General features: G+C 37.1%; 2 protein-coding genes across 2 annotated transcripts in view; both read left to right on the top strand.

Moving 5' to 3' along the window:
- Positions 1 to 2,557: 2,557 nt before the first annotated feature.
- On the top strand, positions 2,558 to 11,180 carry LOC106167166 (cytochrome P450 3A5). Its single transcript, XM_086996099.1, has 14 exons — positions 2,558 to 2,721; positions 3,653 to 3,749; positions 4,256 to 4,308; positions 4,590 to 4,689; positions 4,984 to 5,103; positions 5,514 to 5,602; positions 5,900 to 6,048; positions 6,832 to 6,968; positions 7,438 to 7,543; positions 7,861 to 8,018; positions 8,227 to 8,315; positions 8,879 to 9,016; positions 9,586 to 9,748; positions 10,345 to 11,180. The coding sequence occupies exons 1-14, from the start codon at positions 2,639 to 2,641 to the stop codon at positions 10,423 to 10,425; spliced, it is 1,563 nt and encodes a 520-aa protein (XP_086852225.1). The 5' UTR covers positions 2,558 to 2,638; the 3' UTR covers positions 10,426 to 11,180.
- Positions 11,181 to 12,203: 1,023 nt separating this feature from the next.
- The window catches only part of LOC106158258 (pleckstrin homology domain-containing family G member 5), an 85,105-nt gene continuing 76,855 nt past the window's right edge, over positions 12,204 to 20,453 (top strand). Inside the window, exons 1-3 of the mRNA XM_086996353.1 lie at positions 12,204 to 12,358; positions 14,450 to 14,499; positions 17,794 to 17,850. Of these exons, the coding sequence (XP_086852479.1) occupies positions 12,339 to 12,358; positions 14,450 to 14,499; positions 17,794 to 17,850 (127 nt within the window). The 5' untranslated portion in view covers positions 12,204 to 12,338. The remainder of the gene's footprint in view (positions 12,359 to 14,449; positions 14,500 to 17,793; positions 17,851 to 20,453) is intronic.

The raw sequence follows: 20,453 nt of genomic DNA, 5'->3' as shown, positions 1-20,453 counted from the left end.
CTTCACGATTTTCGGAAAGGTAGATTTATCTCACTTTTCACCACGTGGCGCGTGGAAGACCAAAACGGAGGGAGGATTTCGTGATGGGTGGTGCTCACTACCCTACAGGGAGAGAGAGAACTTGATGGTTACAGTACCAATTACTCTCAAGCAGAGCGTCCGCCGTGTGCGTGATGCTAACCAATTGTTTGAGGACTACCTGGATCAAGTTGAAGCTTTTATAAAGAATTCTCACCGTCAGATTTCTTACAAAGGAATAGATTTTGACGTCAGTGTCGTGAGAAACGGAAGTTCCTCTGCAGATACCCCATCTGGAAGACGGAATCCCGATCGCCCTTTATCTTCTCTTTCTCGAGCCCAGTACAATCCAATGTTATGGCAGGCTTTGATAGCAATTATCATTACTCACATTTAAAATGTAAGATTGTCTAAAACATTTCCATGGCCGTATTGCGAGGGCTAAAATGATATACTAATTGGCGATCTATTGGTTATTGCCATCAAGGAATTCGGATGACCTTTCATCCACTTTGACCTGTGTTCCTCTTAACTTATATAGTAGACAGTGGCTTAAAAGTTGCGTGAAAGGGAATTTGATTTCTAAAGCACTTACAGAATATTACTGGGTCGAAAACATTAAAATACATGAAAGCTTGTTATGATGCGTTTTCCCATGCTGACCTATTGTAATAAAGACAATCAGTAGTTGAGATCAGTATGTCGCAGGTGCAATGTCTGCATGAAAATATATTATAATTTAAAACAATGGAATAATAGCAAGATGGTGGTTTAATAATATTATCATATAATGTATGTGATAATAAAGCTTAATAAGTAGCGAGCAAATTAAAAAGCGCATAGAAGCAACGTCTTTGACAATTTTAGAAATATTGGTGTTAGGACAGGTGCTCAGATTCCTCTAATCTAAGATCTAGCTCTAATTAAACGTTAACGGAATAGTAAGGAAGGGGCTTTCTTAAATATTTTATTGAAATCGCTATCAATTTCTTTATTTCTTGAAAAAAATTAACTTTCAGAATACGCCGGGGAGTGTATTTTTGAGTTGCACTTGAGGAGTGCATTGCGTATTACTCACATATACTTTCAATCATGCCTGGCTAAAACACTACGTATTCCTGGGGTGAAGCTAGTAGGCATACGTGTCCCATTTGAAAAATAGACAAAAGCATGAAGCACACTTCGGCTGACACTAAATGTATTTATTACATGCACATGAATCTTTTCGCAGGGTCCAATGAACATTTTCACACTTCTGCATAAAATCAGAGCTGTCGTGTTGAGTGTCGTGACGGTGTGTTAGGCTCAATAATTGAAGTTACTATCTAAAGGTTATCATACAAATTTTTTATGAAAAGGTTAGATACCATATCCTTGCTTTTTGTTGCAAATGAGTTACAGCGATACCAATACACTACACGGAAAAACTAGCTAAGGTGATGGCTGTTTCTAATTCAATGAAGTTTTTTTTAGCAAGGATCAAAAGGCATCAGACATTTTAAAAACGACCTGTATTTTTCCCTTAAAATACATCAGATTTCACGTTTATAACAATATAGGAATTTCCATTATCTTTTACAATGCGTTAAATCAATTATATTTTCATGTGTGATGTCGCCATTGGGCAGGACAGCAGCGAAGATACTGACATGCAATTCATTAAATACATAAACACAAATCGATTAATGGACAATTATTCCCGAAATAAGATCACTTTGCACAATTTTCGCATCATCCTACTTAATTGAAGGTTTTCAAATAAGAATAATGTTTCTTTAATTCAAGACATGCTTTTACAAGAATATGAAAATTGACCAATTAAATATATAGCAGACCGTGTCTCGCATAAAATAATTTAAAACTGGCCACCGGAACAAAACAATTTGACTTTAATAAATAAGGACAAATTTAAATTCTTATTACCTCCGCCAAGGAGGTTGTGTTTTCACCCCTGTCTGTTTGTTTGTCATCAACATATCTCAAAAAGTTATGGATGAATTTCGATGGAATTTTCACGGTAGGTCAGAAATGGGTTAACTTAGAAGTGATTAGTTTTTGGTGGTGATCGGGATCAATTATCAATAATCAATCAATAATAAAAAAACTTAATCATTATAGAATGAAAATTTAGGGTGAAACAGCATTGGGTGGAGACTTTGCTGCCTTGGCGGAGGTCTGCGGAGTGCTTTTCTAGTTTCAACATACTATTAATTTTCATAATAATTTTCTTTTGAATATGTCCCATATAGTAACATGTTCATCAAAATAATATACTGATTCAATCAAAAAATGTATAAAAAGGCCAACAGATTTATGCATAATTAGGTAATGTGACCAGTTCTAATTCTAATATAAAAATTATATCTATAACTAATTAACATTACATTTACAAGTTCTATAATCCTTATAAGTTGCGCCAATAATTTACCTTACGTGCTATTGAGCAATAATTGTCGTTATCACAGTCACCTTTAACCGCTAGGCTTAGACTCCGTGGAGTGGGTCATCTCGCGTGCACCTGACCCAGTTTCCTCTGGTGGTGCAATACCGTCGTGCTAGCCTTTAAAGTGAGGCACGGGCTTTATTACTTCTAGACCTGTAGTCGCCTTCCCGCAATAAGATGGAGGCTAGTGCGTCCATAGGCTGGCTGGCCCCGCCCACCTGGTTGTCACTGGTGGTCTTAGCGGTGACGTTCATCATAATGTAAGTGAATTGAACGAGGCACAATGGTATCAGGGTATAGCGCTATGGAGACTGATTCTTCGAGGCATATGCTAGCATGTCCACATATGCATTAGTTGTATTGCTTATAGAATAATATGATGGGTTGATTGAAATCATAACGATTGCGACTGAATTGCAAAAATACAGGTCGCAGTTTTTATTGAAGGTACAGTATTTGTGCTATTGTCCCGACCACTAGTGTCTGCATATATTACTTTAACACAGCAATGTGTTTTCAATTTGACCCACTTGTAATAGCTAGATAAAAAGAAATCTAGAGTAAGCACTGCCGTTTTTAAGTACGCCAAGGACAGGACGGCGATCGCTCGAGTAGGCGTAAAACAGACGTAAAACAAACTGAGAACGCAATTTAGAAAGTGTCAGATTTTAATACATGACAATGTAACGGGACCAAAAGTGCTAATGCAAATAGACGAAAAACATGTTAACAGTGTAAAGAAAAGTCAACCTGCACTGTATTTCCTGGAATTTAATTTCTAAGTAATTCTTTATTAATTGCCAAGGTAAACCCTATCCATTCCTGAAAAAATCGTTTTTGAGTTTTAAAACTCTAATGATTTCCATTGATGTTTAGTAAATTTTCACAGTGTAATCAAGGAAATCTCAGTGAATATCTAGCGGAAATTCCTTTTTGCTCCGCTACATGTAGGTAGAGGGTACCTGTTGGTTTTCTGTAATTGATAATTTATTTCGCTATACTAGAGCCAAATAAAGAAATGAAGCAAATGATGTGCAACATTTTGGTATGCAAAGGCGTATGGGATGGGGTTTGTAATCATGCTCGTTTGTTTTTCATTTGTAAATATAGTCCTTTATCGACCAAAAAGAAAAGTATGGGTCTTGAAGGGCATTTAGGTAACAATAACTTTGAAGGTGTAATATTTTTCAGCTACACCTATTGGGTATATGATAACAGGAGAAAATTCAATCTTCCCGGACCCACTCCGCTACCAGTCCTTGGTAACACCCTGGAAGTCATCAATAAGGTAAAGTCCGACTTTGTTTTTTTTTATGGGTTCACTGGGGTTTTGTTTACAGCGAGGATCGTACAACGGTGAAAAAGACCTCGAGTTATAGTGTACATGTATTTTAGTGACGATGACAACGAGTTGAAACTATCAAACACGTTTATACCCCGACCGATATTTTCATACTTATTCAAGAGTACTTACACTATGTATACTTTTTAACCGTTGCGTGCCTATACATTTGGTAGCTCTGATAGTGGGGACGATTTTTGTGGGATGATTGCATAAGAGTGACTGTTCTCATTATTTTTCTGGTGGCTGTATTCATTAATTTGGTAATAGCTGGATCCATTATTTCATTGCTTAAATAAGATATTTTCCTTGATTACACCTCCATAAGCAGGTTTATGTAAGGTATCTCAATTTGACCGTGCGTATACAGTATGCATTTTAAGTTCAGATTTCGCAATTAAATCTTTAACGTAATATCGATGAATTCAGTGTTATCGCTTGTGTTTTTATAGGGTTTGATTGGATTCGATGCTGCCATGGTGCAAAAATATGGTAAACTTGTAGCGTAAGTCACTCCTCATTTCCTTTGTTTTATAGTAACATGTTTTAGATATCACTGAATAACAAATTGATGCCTATCATTCGTAAAAATATAATATGCGTTGTTTGTTTATTTCAACATTTTAATGAAACGATTCTATTCCTTTAAATCATTCCTCAAATTGTATCGAAAAAGAGTTTTAATTGTGAAGAAAAAAGCTATTTTAAGATATAAAGAAAATGTAAAGTGGGCAAAAAAATTGATGAATCCTTTATATAAGCTAAGGTATGATGATATGATTGTAGCATCAACGGTAGCGGGCGTATTGGAGATATCCTTGTGGCCGACCTGGACATTTTAAAGGAAATCATGGTTAGACGGGCCAGTTCTTTCACGGACAGAAATGTAAGTTTTGGCTCATTTCCGATGTTTCTACTAAAGTTTGGAGATTTTATTCCATTTCAAACAACACTTTTAACAGTGATATGTTGGAGTTATACAATGATTATCAAGGGCACGTTAAATTATATGATGACTGTGAGTAGCAAAGATTTTAAAAGAATATACAATGTAGGTATGTTTAGTCCTTTTGTATTAGAACATTGTGTCACATTAATGACACACACATACATACACACTCAGAGAGAGAGAGAGAGAGAGAGAGAGAGAGAGATACCAAGATATAAGTTTATTCTCTAGGAGGACCCAGCCCCGATGTTTGAGCCTTTTAACCAGTCTCTAACGTTTTCTAAGGGAGAACACTGGAAACAAATGCGAAGCACCATCACCCCGGCATTTAGCTCTGGAAAGTTAAAACAGGTAAATACTACTACTACTGCTTATTATTATTATTATTATTATAACCTAAAGTTGAATTAAACGTGTAATATTAAGAGTGGTAAAAGAACTAAAACGCATCATAAATTAATCCTCTTAAAGCATAAAAGAATTTCTGTAATTATTGTGATTTTCGCTTTATAAGTTATTATCCTCTACTAGTTCAGGGACCGCAGGAAGATTTTGTCACTATATATATTTTCACGGATCTTCCTTTGGCTAATTCTGTGTACATTTTTTGTGCTGTGGGTTCAAGTTAATTGGTTATCTGCTGACATTTCCTCACAGAGATTCAGCGAAAATTTTTGAGAATAAATGACCACTCCACTTCTGATAAAGACTTATCGGTTCTTTTGAATTTTATATAATTTCCATTGGTGCCCTTTTTAAAGATGGAAGCACTGATCCTTGCATGCGCTGACAGACTTGTCCAAAATCTGAAGAAAAAAGCTCAGGGTGACGAAGACATTGATATTAAGAGGTAGAAATTATATTGTAAAGTGTTGTTATGTTACGAGATAAAAGGCGTTATGGCATAATTCACTCTAAACCATTTCTATCCAACTGCTTTTTATCGAGTCAATTGTCTCTTGTAGTATAATGACATATAAGATACATTTCAAATTGATTTTTTAAACAGAAAACTGCGATGATTCATCTGAGATTTAGCTCACCATTTCTTACAATGATATATTGAAACCATATATCCAATGCGATGAAACATTAGAGAAAAAAAACTACTGGACTTAAGGCGTAATGGGGACCTGTCTTGTTCCAGGATGTTCGATCCCTATACAATGGACGTGATAGCCAGCACTAGCTTTGGCCTCCAGCTGGACGCCCAGGGCAACCCGAACCACCCTTTTATAAAAAACGCCAAGGAGCTGATGGAGCCGTCCCTGCATAGTCCCGTCATTCTCATATTACGTGAGGACATTTCCATCTTTGACCTCTAGTCACTGAGCGGTATGGTTTGAGAGACTGACAACTTAAAAACTTGCAGCAGGAGAGAGTCGCACAAACAGAGACCCCGCGCTAAAGACGGCGTAAATAGACGGTCCGTGAAACAGAAAGTCCACCCTCCCTTTAGTTATTATGGTTAGGGTTTGCCAAACCTAAATGGGTCAAAATCTAGGGCGCGGCTTACCTGTACAAATGAATGGGACGGGTTCTCTATCATTGGGGACTCTCTGTCACGCAATCCGTATTAATTTTGTTTGATTCTTTACTACTAGGACTTGGGAAAGAGGGTAAACATTCCCGTTGCGTAATTACGCGTAAGGGTCTGTCAAACTGCTGTGTCATTATAACACTGTCCTGTACGATGTGAGAAGGGTCTAGCTCAGTGTCGAAGTAGCATGTTTGTTCTATAACACTTTCGGCCTTGGAAACCTCTAACTTAGTTCATAAAATTTTCAAAAATTGTCTATTTGTCTTATAATAGACGGACATACTTGTTTTGACGCCTTTTTCGATTTTCACCGTAACGTTGAACGCCATCGTAAAAGTAATATTTGATCACTCGTAATTTCTTTTCATATTGAATGGTGCTACAGTATAAATAGCGAGTCAAAATTATGCAAATATTGCACAAAATGTTACCAACATGATTCGAATGTTCACTTTTTGTAGGATGACCCTTATCTATTGATTTGTTTTTTCGTGTTTTATTTTTCTATCTTTATATTTTTCTTCCTTCTATCTTTATAGCTTTCTTCCCGTACCTGATGAGGTTTCTCAAGCCAGTATTTGTATTTTTCAATGTGACGTTTGTCAGGACAATGAACTTCTTCGTTAACATTCTTGACCGATTGGAGAAAGAGAGAGCACTTAACCTCAGTGAAAAGGTATTGGAATGGTCGTGAATATTTACTAATAGTTAGTTTATCTCATTTTGTTTTCTCTTCGTATTTGTTCTTTAAGTACACGTAGGCCTAACTATGGTGTAATCGTCTTGGTTAGTTCGTTAATGAATTTCATCAAAACCAAATATGATTTTTGTGTCCATCTATATACATGTATAATCATATTACCTTAACGGTTACCCGTAAGAAAATGAAAATTGTGCAGCAAATGTGCTGATATTGGCAAGAAGGTATTTTACCATGCAAATGAGGTCTGAATACTTTCTTACAAACTAGCAACAAACTTAAGATGCTCTTGGAATTTTGCTGCAAATTTGCAGCGATACAATTTTTCTTTTTTGCAAAACCCTGTTCCTTGAGACTGCTTGTCGCAGTTCGTATAGTTTACAGCATATTTGCTGCAAACTTTTTTCATTTTGCTAAAGGTAATCTATCTAATTTGGATGTTTAGAATTATGCTGACCTTGTACAACTCCTGTTGAACTCTCACAACATGAGCATACAGAAGTCGGAATTGTCCGAAGACGAACTGGAAGTTGGGAAATGGAAGAAAAAGGGTGAATATACTTTGTACCTTTATGTGTTAACTACATGAAAAAAGGCAAACACGCACATCACACACATTTGATAAATGACCTGGTTCCAATTAAGTCGTCACAGAAAAAGTCGTCACAGCTTGTGCAATATTCAAGCAATATTCATAAAAAACAATCATAAGAAGCACACAAAGAAACATATGCTTGTTAGTCTCTACGTTGAATCCAGCCATGGTGTTAGCTTTCATGTAATTTTTGTGGAACATATTGGTCTTGGCGTCTTGCTGTACGTAATGTGCTGCACACAGTGATAACGTGTGCATTTGTTGAAATTTTAGCGTTAACACGCGCCGAGATGGCAGCCAATGAAATTCTGTTCCTTGTGGCTGGTTATGACACCACTTCCCTGACTCTGACCTTTGCCTCGTATTTCTTGGCAACGCATCCGCACGTGCAAGACAAGCTGCGCAGCGAGATAGACGAGCAACTACAAGGGGTATAAAGAGGGAGAGAGAGAGGGAGAGAGAGATTATTCACGAATTATAAAGTTTATTGTGCTGCAGATATACCGTTTGATACTTTACCTAATCTTTCTTTAAGAAAAGTCAACCTGTGCAGTGCAGTAGCCCTAGTTCAATTTGCCCGCCAGAAATATTGATGTAATTATATGCATTTGACGCGCAATTATTCTTTGCTTTATTCAGGGTGATCCAACGTACGAAAGTGTTAAAAACCTCGGTTACCTGGAACAGGTGATCTTAGAGACCCTGAGACTCTATCCTCCAGGCGTCAGGTAAGAACACTCAGTCAAGCCCCTTTCAAAATATAACTTAATTATCTGCATTACTTCAGCTCATGGAACTGAAACACTTAGAGCGCATTCAGAAATACGGACTAACAGATCCACGGATCAAATATGGCGACCTTCAAAAGCTTGCCTCTTAATTCATGATTAGGGACTGAATAGATTGCGCAACAAGCATCCAAGTGAGTCGGCCATATTTGATCCGAGGATCTGTTAGTGTGCTGTTCAGAATGCGCTCTTACTTGTGGACATCTCTGCCGGTAGAATGTGCAAAGCAATTTCAACTAACAACTAACTAAGAACTTCTTCAAACAATATCTTGAAGTCAAAGTAATAGGAAATACCTGGCCATACCTTTAAACCATTTCGACCACATGTTAAAATACGCCTTAATAGCCCTGCGACTGACGTGTTCAAGTGTATTAGACTTTGCTTAACCAAATATTAAAAAGAAATGGTTTAACCTGTATACAATGCGTATCGCTTTGCCCGTGTAACACAATATACCTGTATGTAAGAATAAAAATTAATTATCCCGTCCCTCTTACCAGGGTAGACCGGGTAGCCACGGAGGACGTGGTGGTGCGTGGATTAAAGATACCCAAGGGAACCACGTGTGTTATCCCAATCAAGACCATACACAGACACCCGGACTACTGGCTCGACCCGGACAAATTCGATCCTGAAAGGTACAAATGTTGGTTTTGAGGCTCACGGTACGGGCCAACGGGGTTAAGGGGTTTCGAACTGCCCTATTGGTTAAGAATACTATGTTCCGAGTCAATAATTGATCTATTTTCTCACCCGTTATGGCAAAAAGGTCCATTTTTCACAAAAAGAATCCCCCTTAAATCTTTGGCCAAAGACCTTGTTTTAAATTGCATTGGATGTAGAGGATGAAACAAAGAATATAAGCAACTATCAATTAAGAATCTCCAGAATCAAGTCTTTTAGCCTGAAAAGTCGACGGCTGAAATTTTAAAAATTATACATAGATTTGTCATAGTTTTATCGCCCACACACGCCACCACATTATTTGGAACAGTTATTTCCTTAAATAAGCCCCTTTTAACATTGAGCGGCACAAAATTCAGAGGGGCTGGGGTGCGAGTGGGGGTGGGGTTCAAGCAGAATGAGCCGTGTTTAACATTCGTATGTGTACGTTACTACAGTGAAAGTAAGTTTTTTATGGAAAATGCTGCCCGCCATGTTTCAAATTGGTTCATGTCCAGCACATCCTAATTTCTCATTTTGCCAGGTTTACACCGGACGCCATAGCCAGACGGCACCAGTTCGCTTTCTTGGGGTTTGGTATGGGACCGCGAAATTGTATTGGTATGCGACTGGCTAAGCTTGAGATGAAGATAGCCCTAGTGAAAATACTGCAGCGTTTTACCATCAAAACCTGTGACGAAACACCGGTAGGTGAAACATGTAGTGACACCTGTCGACAGAGATATACTGAATTGATTGGTGTGGTTTGATGTGCCGATTACATTTAATGAGGAATAATAAAACCTAGATGATGGTCGCCGCAGCTTCAAGTGGCTAATTTCCCCCTTATAACCCTGATCATATAAAATTGTTGCCAACTTTTCATCTGCTCATTTAAAGTGTTTTCCTCCTTGTTGATGTGTCTATCATATCCTTTGGCAGTATAAAAAGAGTTAATTTTGTTTGAGGTGGCGAGTAAAAATGATATAAAAATTTGCTTAAATATATAGCTGCGACCTTATATAAATTTATTTCGGATGAGTCCTGATATGTTTTGGCATGTCACAAAACATACTGCTCAGGCCCGTAGCCAGCTATTTCAAAGGGGGGGGGGGGTTCTTTTTCTGAAAAAGTAGACCTTTTACCATATAATCCCCATGTACGTAGGTCAAATTTTACATAGAGTGGACCTTTTTCCAGCAAAAAGGGGGGTTCTTTTGAACCCCCCGAACCCCCCCTGGCTACGGGCCTGCTGCTTGATTATATTAATACTTTAACGAGTATTCATAACCTTTATTTTCAGACTGAAATAACAACGAGAAAAGACAAACCAAATCGTCCAGGAAAACCTATCATTTTGAAGGTGGAAGAACGATCTCTTTAACGCATTTACATGCATCATCCAAGTGTCGTGCAGGTGGACTCCATGGATACAACACCAAAAAAAATTAGGATTCGGTTCATCAAATGCAAACCTATCATTTTCAAGCCAGGGTGAATGATACCTTCCAGCATCACATGTAAAGTTGTTGACGTCATCTAGAATTTTGTGACATCATGTAGTGGTCTATGACCTTGTAGCCTGTCGTTAAAGTTCATGATAGCACTGTAGAATGGCGATACGCTGGTTTCGGACCTACGCAGATTTTATTGCTCGTAATTTCATTTATTTGTATAATTCATCTCCGTCATTCATAATTAAGAATATAGACTTTCTTTTGAGGAAAAGTTCAGCTTTAAGGTTGATTGGAATTTTCCCTCGTCGATCATTGGTGTATAAGTAATGTGTTAATTATATTAATATTAATTTTATATGATATATAACTATTTCGTATGTTTTGCACATGTAATAAACTGTGAGCTTTAGAAATATGGTATTTATGCTCAGTTTTTCACACATGTGCCTTTTTATATTATAGAGAATGAGACAACGTTTGCAGTATTGGTAACTGTGGAATATTTGTACTCGTGAGTTCTGTTGATTTTTATTTGTTAGTTGACGACATAAAGGATATTCTTTGATGGTAAGAACTGTAATTCGATTACATTCAGGCTTGTATTTAGACCTTGTATGTTTGAAATTGTAAACTGCACATATCGGAACATGGCGTCCATCATTTCTGAGTAAACTGATGCGTTCTAGAAGGGGGCGTCTCGATAGTCCGAAGGTTCATTGGTCCGAAGGTTCATTGGTCCGAAAAGTGGTAACATTTTCATCGATTTTTTAATCAAGGGTTCATTGGTCCGAATGTTCACTATAGAACCTTCGGACCAATGAACCTTCGGACTATTGAACCTTCGGACTATCGCTACGGCCCCTTCTAGAAACGATGCATTTTTAGCGCACACTTCAATTGGCATTTGAAATGTTTCTTTCACTTTTACTGTGGAAAAAAGATTTAAACTTTCGAAATGTACAGGAAAACATGTTGGTCAAGGTGGCTGGCCATTTGGATTTACACGTCAAGAAGTGATTAAAAAAGACAAAAAATAAAAAAGGAGAAAACATCGACTCCAAGTGCAGGGACAAGTCAGGTATTTGAGTAGCAGAAAATCCGATAGGAAGTAATTTTTGGAGGAAAGTCCACACTACGGTTGTACATGTACTTTGGTATAGCTACGTCATGTCTGTTAGATTCTGACTTTTTCGTTAGGCCACACTTCTTTTATTGTTATGGATGACATCCTCTGGGGACCCCGAAATCGGTGCGAGAGGGCGAAAAAAAAAATACTGCTTAAGTAAAGGAATGCTGTCAGATATGCTGCATATTACCAAATTTATTTAAGGTCATTTTATGCATTTTGTTGGTATACCAATCAGTAAACAAATATTAAACAAACAGTGTGTCTTTATTTGTGCTCTCAGAATATTAAAGCATTATGAACACTTCAAAGAAATGTTAAAAAACCAGGCAAAGATATAACAAGTCCACTGTAACAAGCCAGAGATATTCAAAAGGTAATGGTACAAATAATTGTAGTTACGCTGTAATTAACAACATTTTAGGATAGTTTCATTCTTACATGTATATAGCGTTTTATTCGCGTTAATCCCATTCAGAAGCAGTATCAGTTTTTATATATCATAAAGTAAATGGAATAAATAAATAAATAAGTAAGGTAAAAAAAAAAAAAAATGATGATCTCGAGAGATATCGTGAATGTTGGCGGGACTTTCAACATCACTTCCGGGTTGACGGGCGACAAGCCACGCTAAATTGAGGAGTAACAGACTCTTTTCCCGTCCTCTTGGGGAAATTTGTGTAGAGTGTAGAAATCTGAGGTTTTTTAATCGAGATGGATATTTGCAATAGTGGGTGAGTGAAATATGGACGTTCCCTCTCTTTCTCTTTCTCCACCCACTCTCCCTCCCCGCCCCTCTCTCTCTCTTTCTCTGTCCCCACTCTCCCTCATTCTCTCTCTCTCAGTAAAGATTTATATTTTCGTGTATTCCGGAATTGTAAGCTACCAAGTAAACATAGGCAAATCTGAGAATGGTGTACCGCCTATCTGTTACACAATGTAGGTAATAATGTACAGTATATATAGCCACGATCATGTTCAATGTATGCCCTTTCATCACTACCCCTTCCCCCCCCCTCCCCCCCCCTCCCCCCCCCCCCCCCCCCCCCCCCCCCACCAACACGCAACAGGGTCTTTGTTCATATCATTCATTCACTTGAATGAGCTGACTGATCCCATAGTTCACAATAGGCACACGGTTTCTTGTATTGATCTGGTCCAAACTTATCAATAAATATTATTGATCTTGTTTACCTGATTTACTGTTGACATTAGGGGCATTTAACTGCATGGCTACTGGAAGAGAGATTGTCTTGATATGAATTTAATCCACTCTTTTAAGAGGGCAGATATATCTAAAAATCATACTTAACGTTTTTGTTGAGTTAGTGTCATGAAGAGTAATAATGATAAAAACACAAGCTATGTTTATTTTGCTCCAATGACATTTTTTGTATTCCATGATAAGCCAATTAAGGGTTGGGGCAGCAATTAACCATTTTACTGCTCATGAAGTCATCCTGGGAAAAATTGACTTTTTTAAATCCAATTTTATTGGTGTGATTAAATGGATTTGCACCTCAGTCAGCCTAAAGACTATACAGTGTGGACATTATAGCTGCTGTGATATAATGTTGATGTGAATTACCATCCTGGAAACTTTGGAGATTACAGCAGCCATTTTGCCTGAACATTTTTGAATTGTAATCAGATAGCCAAGATGAGCAAGGACCACCAGTCTGGATTTTTAAAGTTGTAAATCACTGGAATCACTTTGAGTCAGCAGGACGGTCATAGTCCTCATTACAGCCAGTTCTGGAGACTTCTTATTATTCTGTGGCTGATCACAAAGCACTGTCATTTTCAAAATACCTGTATGGGATTCTACAGAAAGCTAGAAAACAATGCCAGAATTACAGGTGTGAAAATAAGTTAGAAAACATACTGTGGCTTGTGTCTGAGAGTAATATGTATTAACAGCTGTTTTGTTTGTGGTAAGAACCAATGAAAAACTTTCAATCAGATTTTGAAAGTTTATATTGGATTTGGAATGTATTAAGAATAATAGGCACTGGCCTTAATTTAAAAAAATGGACACCTCATAAGCTGTCAAGATAAATCAAGTTTATTTTCAATTGGGATATTTAAAAACAATGATACATTAGCACTGTTGAGCTTATAAATAGATATTCACCAAAGGATGATATCAATACTATTATATTATTCCTATCCATAATGATACACATAACTTAGAGTGCGGACACGAAGCAATGTCCATATAAATACTTATTCTCTAAAAAATAAGAGATTGGAGTACACCGATATCACTGGAGTAAGAGGACTTGGTTTAAGCCTCCATAATGGGTATAACTATTCAAGGAATGGCCAGGTGGGTAGAATACATGGAATTATAATAGTAAAAATTGTTGTAATACACATGTTGGGTTCATTACACTGAACATACCTACTACATACTTACTACTTATTCTCTCTAGGCCATGGTCAGCTCATAAGGGTTGAAACATACCTATAGATTGCAAAGATTTTATTACAGAGTTGCTGCAAATTTGCCACTACTGCCTATTCAGTCTAAATTGAATTCATGTCCCCTTAAACTTGTATGTTTTTTTTCTCACTAATTATTTTGTCTGGATATTTAGTGTATTTTAAGTGGACTGTTTGAATTATTCAATTGTTATTGCAAGAGGAGGAATTTCCAAAGTACACAATTCCTAAAAAGGATGATTTATATTTTAAAAATATGTGACATGCAGCAGTGTTTTTGTGGGTGACAAGGAATAATGAAACTAAAAAAAAAGATAAAATAATTAAATAACTGAGTTGCTTGAAATTTGTGGATTGTTTTTTTTAAAATTATTTTTCAGACCTGATGGTTCTGCTGCCTACAAGGTGGTGGCCATACCTCAGGAGACAGGTGAGTGTGAGAGGAGGGGGAGGAGGAGGGGGAGGAGGAGGAGGAGGAATAAATGGGAGGAAGGAGTGAAGGAAAGAGGAGGAGGAATGAATGGGAGGAAGGAGTGAAGGAAAAAGGAGGAGGAATGAATGGGAGGAAGGAGTGAAGTTAAGAGGAGGAGGAATGAATGGGAGGAAGGAGTGAAGGAAGGAGGAGGAGGAGGGGGAATGACTGGGAGGAAGGGGGAGGAGTAGGAGGAGGACGGGGAACGATTGGTAGGAAGGGGTGAGGGAGGGGGAGGAGGAGGGGGAATGACTGGGAGGAAGGGGGAGAAGTAGGAGGAGGACGGGGAACGATTGGTAGGAAGGGGTGAGGGAGGGGGAGGAGGAGGGGGAATGACTGGGAGGAAGGGGGAGAAGTAGGAGGAGGACGGGGAACGATTGGTAGGAAGGGGTGAGGGAGGGGGAGGAGGAGGGGGAATGACTGGGAGGAAAGGTTGAGTGAGAGGAGGGGGGAGGGAGAGGACAGGGGAAAGGGGAAGGGAGGAAGAGTAAAGCTGAAGCTAGAATGAAGTTCTTAATGGAGAGTTAATGTGTAGTCTGTATCTGTGTATACATCTGAAAGAGAAAGAGAGGGGAAAATGCACAGAGAGAGAGGGAGAGAGAAAGGAAGAGAGAGAAACAGTGTTTCAAAAAGAAATTGATATCAGTTATGTCCTTTATCAAAATTGAGAGAAGGGATGAATCCAGCAAGGTAGAAAAAAGCAAGACATTTCCATTTACTTTCCCTAAATTGACAATGAGGTGTTCATTATAAGTTTTCAGTCATTGTAAAGTGCCAGTGCTAACTTCCTTCTCATAGCAAATCAATAGCAATACCTCCATTTCAATTAACTTGCTCAATTATTCATCACAGCTCTCATTGTGCCAATTAGATTGATATTTGTTCTTGTTACCCAATTTGTCAGTGCTTGTTATGTCATTTAGAAGATCAGTATTCCTGTGTACAAAATTAATGGAATAAAAAAGAAGCAATGAAAATGAACTCTTGAGTATTTACATAACATTGTCTATAATACTTTTTTCATGGGGTATAGGATCTGTAGACTAATAGCATGGACAAAATCTACTGTCCTTGAAATTTTAAGGCATAGATAATGATAATAACACAGATAATAATACTGCTATTTTAGATTTTAGAAACAATATTTTTTTGTTTTGTGTAAAAACCGTTAACTGTGGCCTTTAAAAAGGAGAAAATAGAGACCAGTTCATGCTTTATTTGATTCAGTCTGTTTTTAATAAATTCAATTCATCTTTATGTTTAGGTTTTTGCTCCGTCCCATCCTTGAATGCTTTACTACTAGTTTATCTTTTTTCAAACTGTATTCATTTGTTGTTTTTGAGTTGTGCTAACATTAATTGATTTACTGAATTTGATATATAAATCCTGTGTGAATAAAGTGCATTCCATGTGATTGTTAACCGGAATTTATTTGTAAATTTTACAGTTACAAAGTACACAAAATTTCAATGGATTGAAATCAGAGTTCGTAGACAATTCACTTGACAAGTGTTGTATGCAGAAAAGCCATAAAGTAATTTATTATTACCAAGTTGACATATTATGGCTTTTGGTTGACAGATTGACTCTTGATTAGACTATAATAGAGAGACTGAATTCAAACCAATGTTTTGTGTACATACCAATCATTTACTATTTTATTCTCTGATGAAAGTAAAGCACAATTCGCAAGGTGTAGATAATTTAGCAGAGAGATAATGTAGGCAAATAGAGGCATTGAAAAAGAGAGGGTTGCACAATGTGTTTGGAGAGTAGTTTTAGGGGCTGAGAGGAGGGGGACATAGAAATTTACAGCTTCATTCTTACACGCCCAGTGCATTCTCAGACAGTTTTCATATATTGGGTTAAGTGATTCCTTTTCACAAATATGTAAATGTCATCTAAATATATTTTAAAATAAAACTGTGGAATTGGTTTTATTTTCAAATAAAGATTTTTTGCCCGAGTACTCCATTCTTTTTTATTTATGTCCATGTTTACTACCTTAATTTCAATCAAAACACTGTTTTTTATTACTTTCACACAGTTATAATAGGAACACACTTTTAGCTTTTGTCTGTAAATAGTTAACAAGAACAGGCAAAATTCAAAACCATAAATTTAGGTTTATTAATTGAATAGAAAAAATGACTCAAGAATCACATTTACCCCTGGCGAGCCTCTGTTTGGCATAGTTTTTCCCTCTATTCAGAAGTGCGCTTGTCCTTATCAGCGGTGTTAAAAAGGCAAACACATAAGATTTAGAGTGAAACACCAAAGTTGCTGCTGTGTAGCCTGAGTAACTACAGACATTTTGGCAGGATCAGTTCTCAGAAATTTGCATTCTCGGGAAAAAAAAAGTGCAAGACAGAGGTGCATGTGTGCTGTAAAGCAGCAGATGTGTCACACAGTGCTCTGTGGATTTGTACTGCTAAAAACAACTACCACTATAACCACTAACAGCAATAATAAGATATGTTGCTATGGAAGATGGCCCTTGGTCAGAGTTTTATATGTTGGCGATTTTTAAGTGCCAAGGACATGGTTGACAGAAACATACTTAACGGTGGCATTTTACTTTCAACACTTCTGTGGACAGGCTAGACAAGTTGTTTTTTTTTGTGGATTAACAAACAATTGATTTCTGAGATCAAAGAGGAAGAACTGCATGAGATTTAGACATCTTTGCTATAGTATTTAATCATAGATTGGGGAAACTCTTGTGTCATGAGCATGCTGGGAGCAATGAGGAAGGCAGCTAGGAAGCTGTCACTGGATACAGGTAGAGGACCATCATGAGCATATGTGTACATGTTCTCTTTGCACCGTGTGTGTGTGTGTGTGTGTGTGTGTGTGCACGCGCGTGCATGTGGGCATGTGTGAGAGTGCTTATATGTTTGGAGATGTATGTGTCCATAGTTGGGAAATTTTGTGGTCCATTTTGATATTTTTTGTTGAGTAATTAGCTTCACTTACATTTTAATGTCGCACTGTATCAGGTCTGTAGCCAGCAGTGTCAAACATGAGGGGAGGGGAGAATCTTTTTCAATGGAGCTTTTCACCCACTGTAGTTGACAGAATCTGACAAATGGCATAGATCCTGGAACAAAACCTTGATTCAGAGTGAACCTTTTCCAACCGAAAGGATTTTTTTAAAATTGTTTTTTAACCCCTCTCCGTTGATTAGGGGATGGCAGTATGATTTACATTTTACACTGATTTTCTTTCTCATTCATTATTATCTGTTTCCAGGCCTGAGTCTGATGAAGTACAACAAGATTTCAGAGTCGGGAATGCAGAAGATGAAAGGTGAGGCATTTTATTTCTCAGTTTGCTCTGAAATGGTCACTAGGCAGAATGTGTTTGGTTGTGACCAAGTATCTCAACAAGCACATCTGTGATCTCCCTCCATCAAGCAGGGATAAGATGTAAGTGTGTCTGGGGTTGCATTACCAATAAAAGCATTCTTCTAGGTAGATTGCTCCAACTGAACTTGGAATCTCACTGAATGCAATCAGTTTAACTGAATGACACACCCCTTTTAGCAGTTAGGGGGTGATTAACTTTCCTGCATGCACAGCTTAGCCTCTGGTAGCTTTTTCACTTTTTTTCTAGTGGAACCCTTCATAAAAATGTCGACAGTTTTGTCTTCTTGCTATTTGTTGATATTATGTTTGGTAGCAGTTGTACAAAGCTGGGGTAGCGCTAACATTCGCCAATTTAGCCAAATGCTAAAATTAACTTAAATTGGCTAAAGAAAAAGGGCTTGATTTGACTTGTTTTAGTCAAATTATAATAATTTTGATAACAAAATAGTGGTGATTTGGCTAAGCGAAAAAAATTGCTAGCGCTACCCCAGCAAAGTTATCATCTCCACACTTTTATGTGTATTCTACAAACTGACATATCTTCAAAAGTAAAGACTGTATATGTTTTCCAAAGAAATGGTGATATAGTTTTTTCTCCTAGGTATACTTATAACTGGGCGTGGTCTTCTGTGCAATAACCATGTCCCCGGGGGAGGGGAGTGGGGGGGGGGGAGCAGCACTATTCTCCATGTTCAGGACAATATATATTAACTTTACTGGATCCAGTTACTAGTAGTATGTAAACATTCTTTAACAATAAATTTTGTTTAAAAAGAAATAAAAAAAATTAAACGGAAATACGTAGCCCAATTTATTTGTTTTTTTTTTTCCTTTGGCTAGTTCCTTGATTGGCAAAAGCAGATACATTATTCTTCTTATAATTATTATTATTAATTAAAATGATCTAATCTTTTTTGCATTTTTCTTACATATAACAACACTATAATTTCATCCCAATGTGTTGCTAACATGACATTAATCAGAATACATAAATTCTGCTGTCTCAGGGGCAGATTGAGGCCGTCTTCTGGGTCTTCTGGAACACGGTCAGATTTTCAAGTTAAGGTTGACGAGTTATCTAATTTTTTTGTCAGAAGACGGTCAAAAATAGAGAATGGATCAACAAAGATAATTTGGAAAACTGTCAGAAAATATCTCTGGATCCGTCCCTGTATCTAGTAGTAACATGAGTATATTAACGACAGAACAACACCTATAAACAAATTGGTAGTCTGTCCTAAATAATATATATGAAAAATATGTGTAAATGTGTAGAATTGGCAACTCTGTACAAACATAGGAAGTGGTTTCTTATTGCCTCTGTAATGTATATATACACATGTATATAACCATGTAATGTAATGTAGTACAATCAATACCTGAGAATACTGTTAGATAGATTGCAGTTCATGCTCTAATTGTCCTAAATAATACAGTGGTCAATACTGTATTAATTATTCATTTAAAGGGTTATAACAGGAGGCAGGGATTAGTGGGCCTGCATGGTTAGCTGGCTGAGTTACTATACCTGCAGTTGCCATTATTGGATTTTTTGAAAGTGCAGTTATTTTTAAGTAGAGTTCAAATGAATTCATGGATTATGGTCAGTTGTGGTAATGTCTACATTAAGCTATAGAGTAGGTATTCCTTGGAAAGTTAAATAGGGCGAACGCACATACATGTACACATGCATATACATTGTCCCACATACATGCATGCACATGTTCTAAGAAACAATCATCAAGACACCTTCAGCCTCCAATTACTTCTGACAAACAACCATTGGTTTAGTTACTAATCTAGTAACAAGCTTGAAAAATCAATCAGTTGTTTTAAGCTAGGCAATATATATTAGGTCTAGTCAGCAATTTCAAAGGGGGGAGGGTATTTTTCTTTTAAAAAGTGGGCCTTTCTACATCATTTTTATCCTTATTTTAGAAGTGGTATAGAAATTTTGATTCAGAGTGGACCTTTTTTTCAGAAAAAAAAGGACAATTTTTTTCGCCCCCTTCCCAACGCAATTCCCAAGCTTAAAAACTAGAAATAAAATTTTATCTGTGTGAAATGACTGGGCTATGTGTAGGTGTTGTAGAAAGTTCACTCAGAGGATGAATAAAGCACAAAACATCATGCAATAATGACATTTTTCATGGTCTGTCAGTTTAGTGGATATTCTACTCGGTTTGTGAGGATTGAAAAGCACTTTGCCTTTTAAAACCAGAAAAATGTTGAAAGCTGTGCATTGAGATAAAAAAGAGGTTACTGACAATCTAAAAACATTGACTGAAATGTTCAATTCCCATGATGGTCATGCCTTTATAGTTAATACTGTCTAACTGTGGATTGTTTACATAATAAAGCAAAGCATTTTATCATTCTAAATGCTAAGACTTTAATGTTAATCATGCTACACTGACAACTGCGCTAATTAAAAAATTTAATGCCATTCTTAACAAATCCATATGTTGCCATTGCTGTACAAATAGTGGAATGTACCACAGACCTTTTTTTAAAACCAAATTAAATTATTTATCAGTTATGAGG

Source organism: Lingula anatina, chromosome 9, assembly GCF_051362555.1.
Source record: "Lingula anatina isolate TDL-2025a chromosome 9, LinAna3.0, whole genome shotgun sequence".
Taxonomy (NCBI): domain Eukaryota; kingdom Metazoa; phylum Brachiopoda; class Lingulata; order Lingulida; family Lingulidae; genus Lingula; species Lingula anatina.
The sequence above is the reverse complement of the archived record's forward strand: the minus strand, read 5'-3'. Positions and strand labels throughout refer to the sequence as shown.

Bases quoted from the DNA above. Each gene is read 5' to 3' on its own strand.
- LOC106167166 (XM_086996099.1), top strand. From the start codon at position 2,639: ATGGAGGCTAGTGCGTCCATAGGCTGGCTGGCCCCGCCCACCTGGTTG. The intron at 5,603-5,899 runs GTAGAAATTATA...GTCTTGTTCCAG, and splicing joins GAAGACATTGATATTAAGAG to GATGTTCGATCCCTATACAA. The intron at 8,316-8,878 runs GTAAGAACACTC...CCCTCTTACCAG, and splicing joins CTCTATCCTCCAGGCGTCAG to GGTAGACCGGGTAGCCACGG.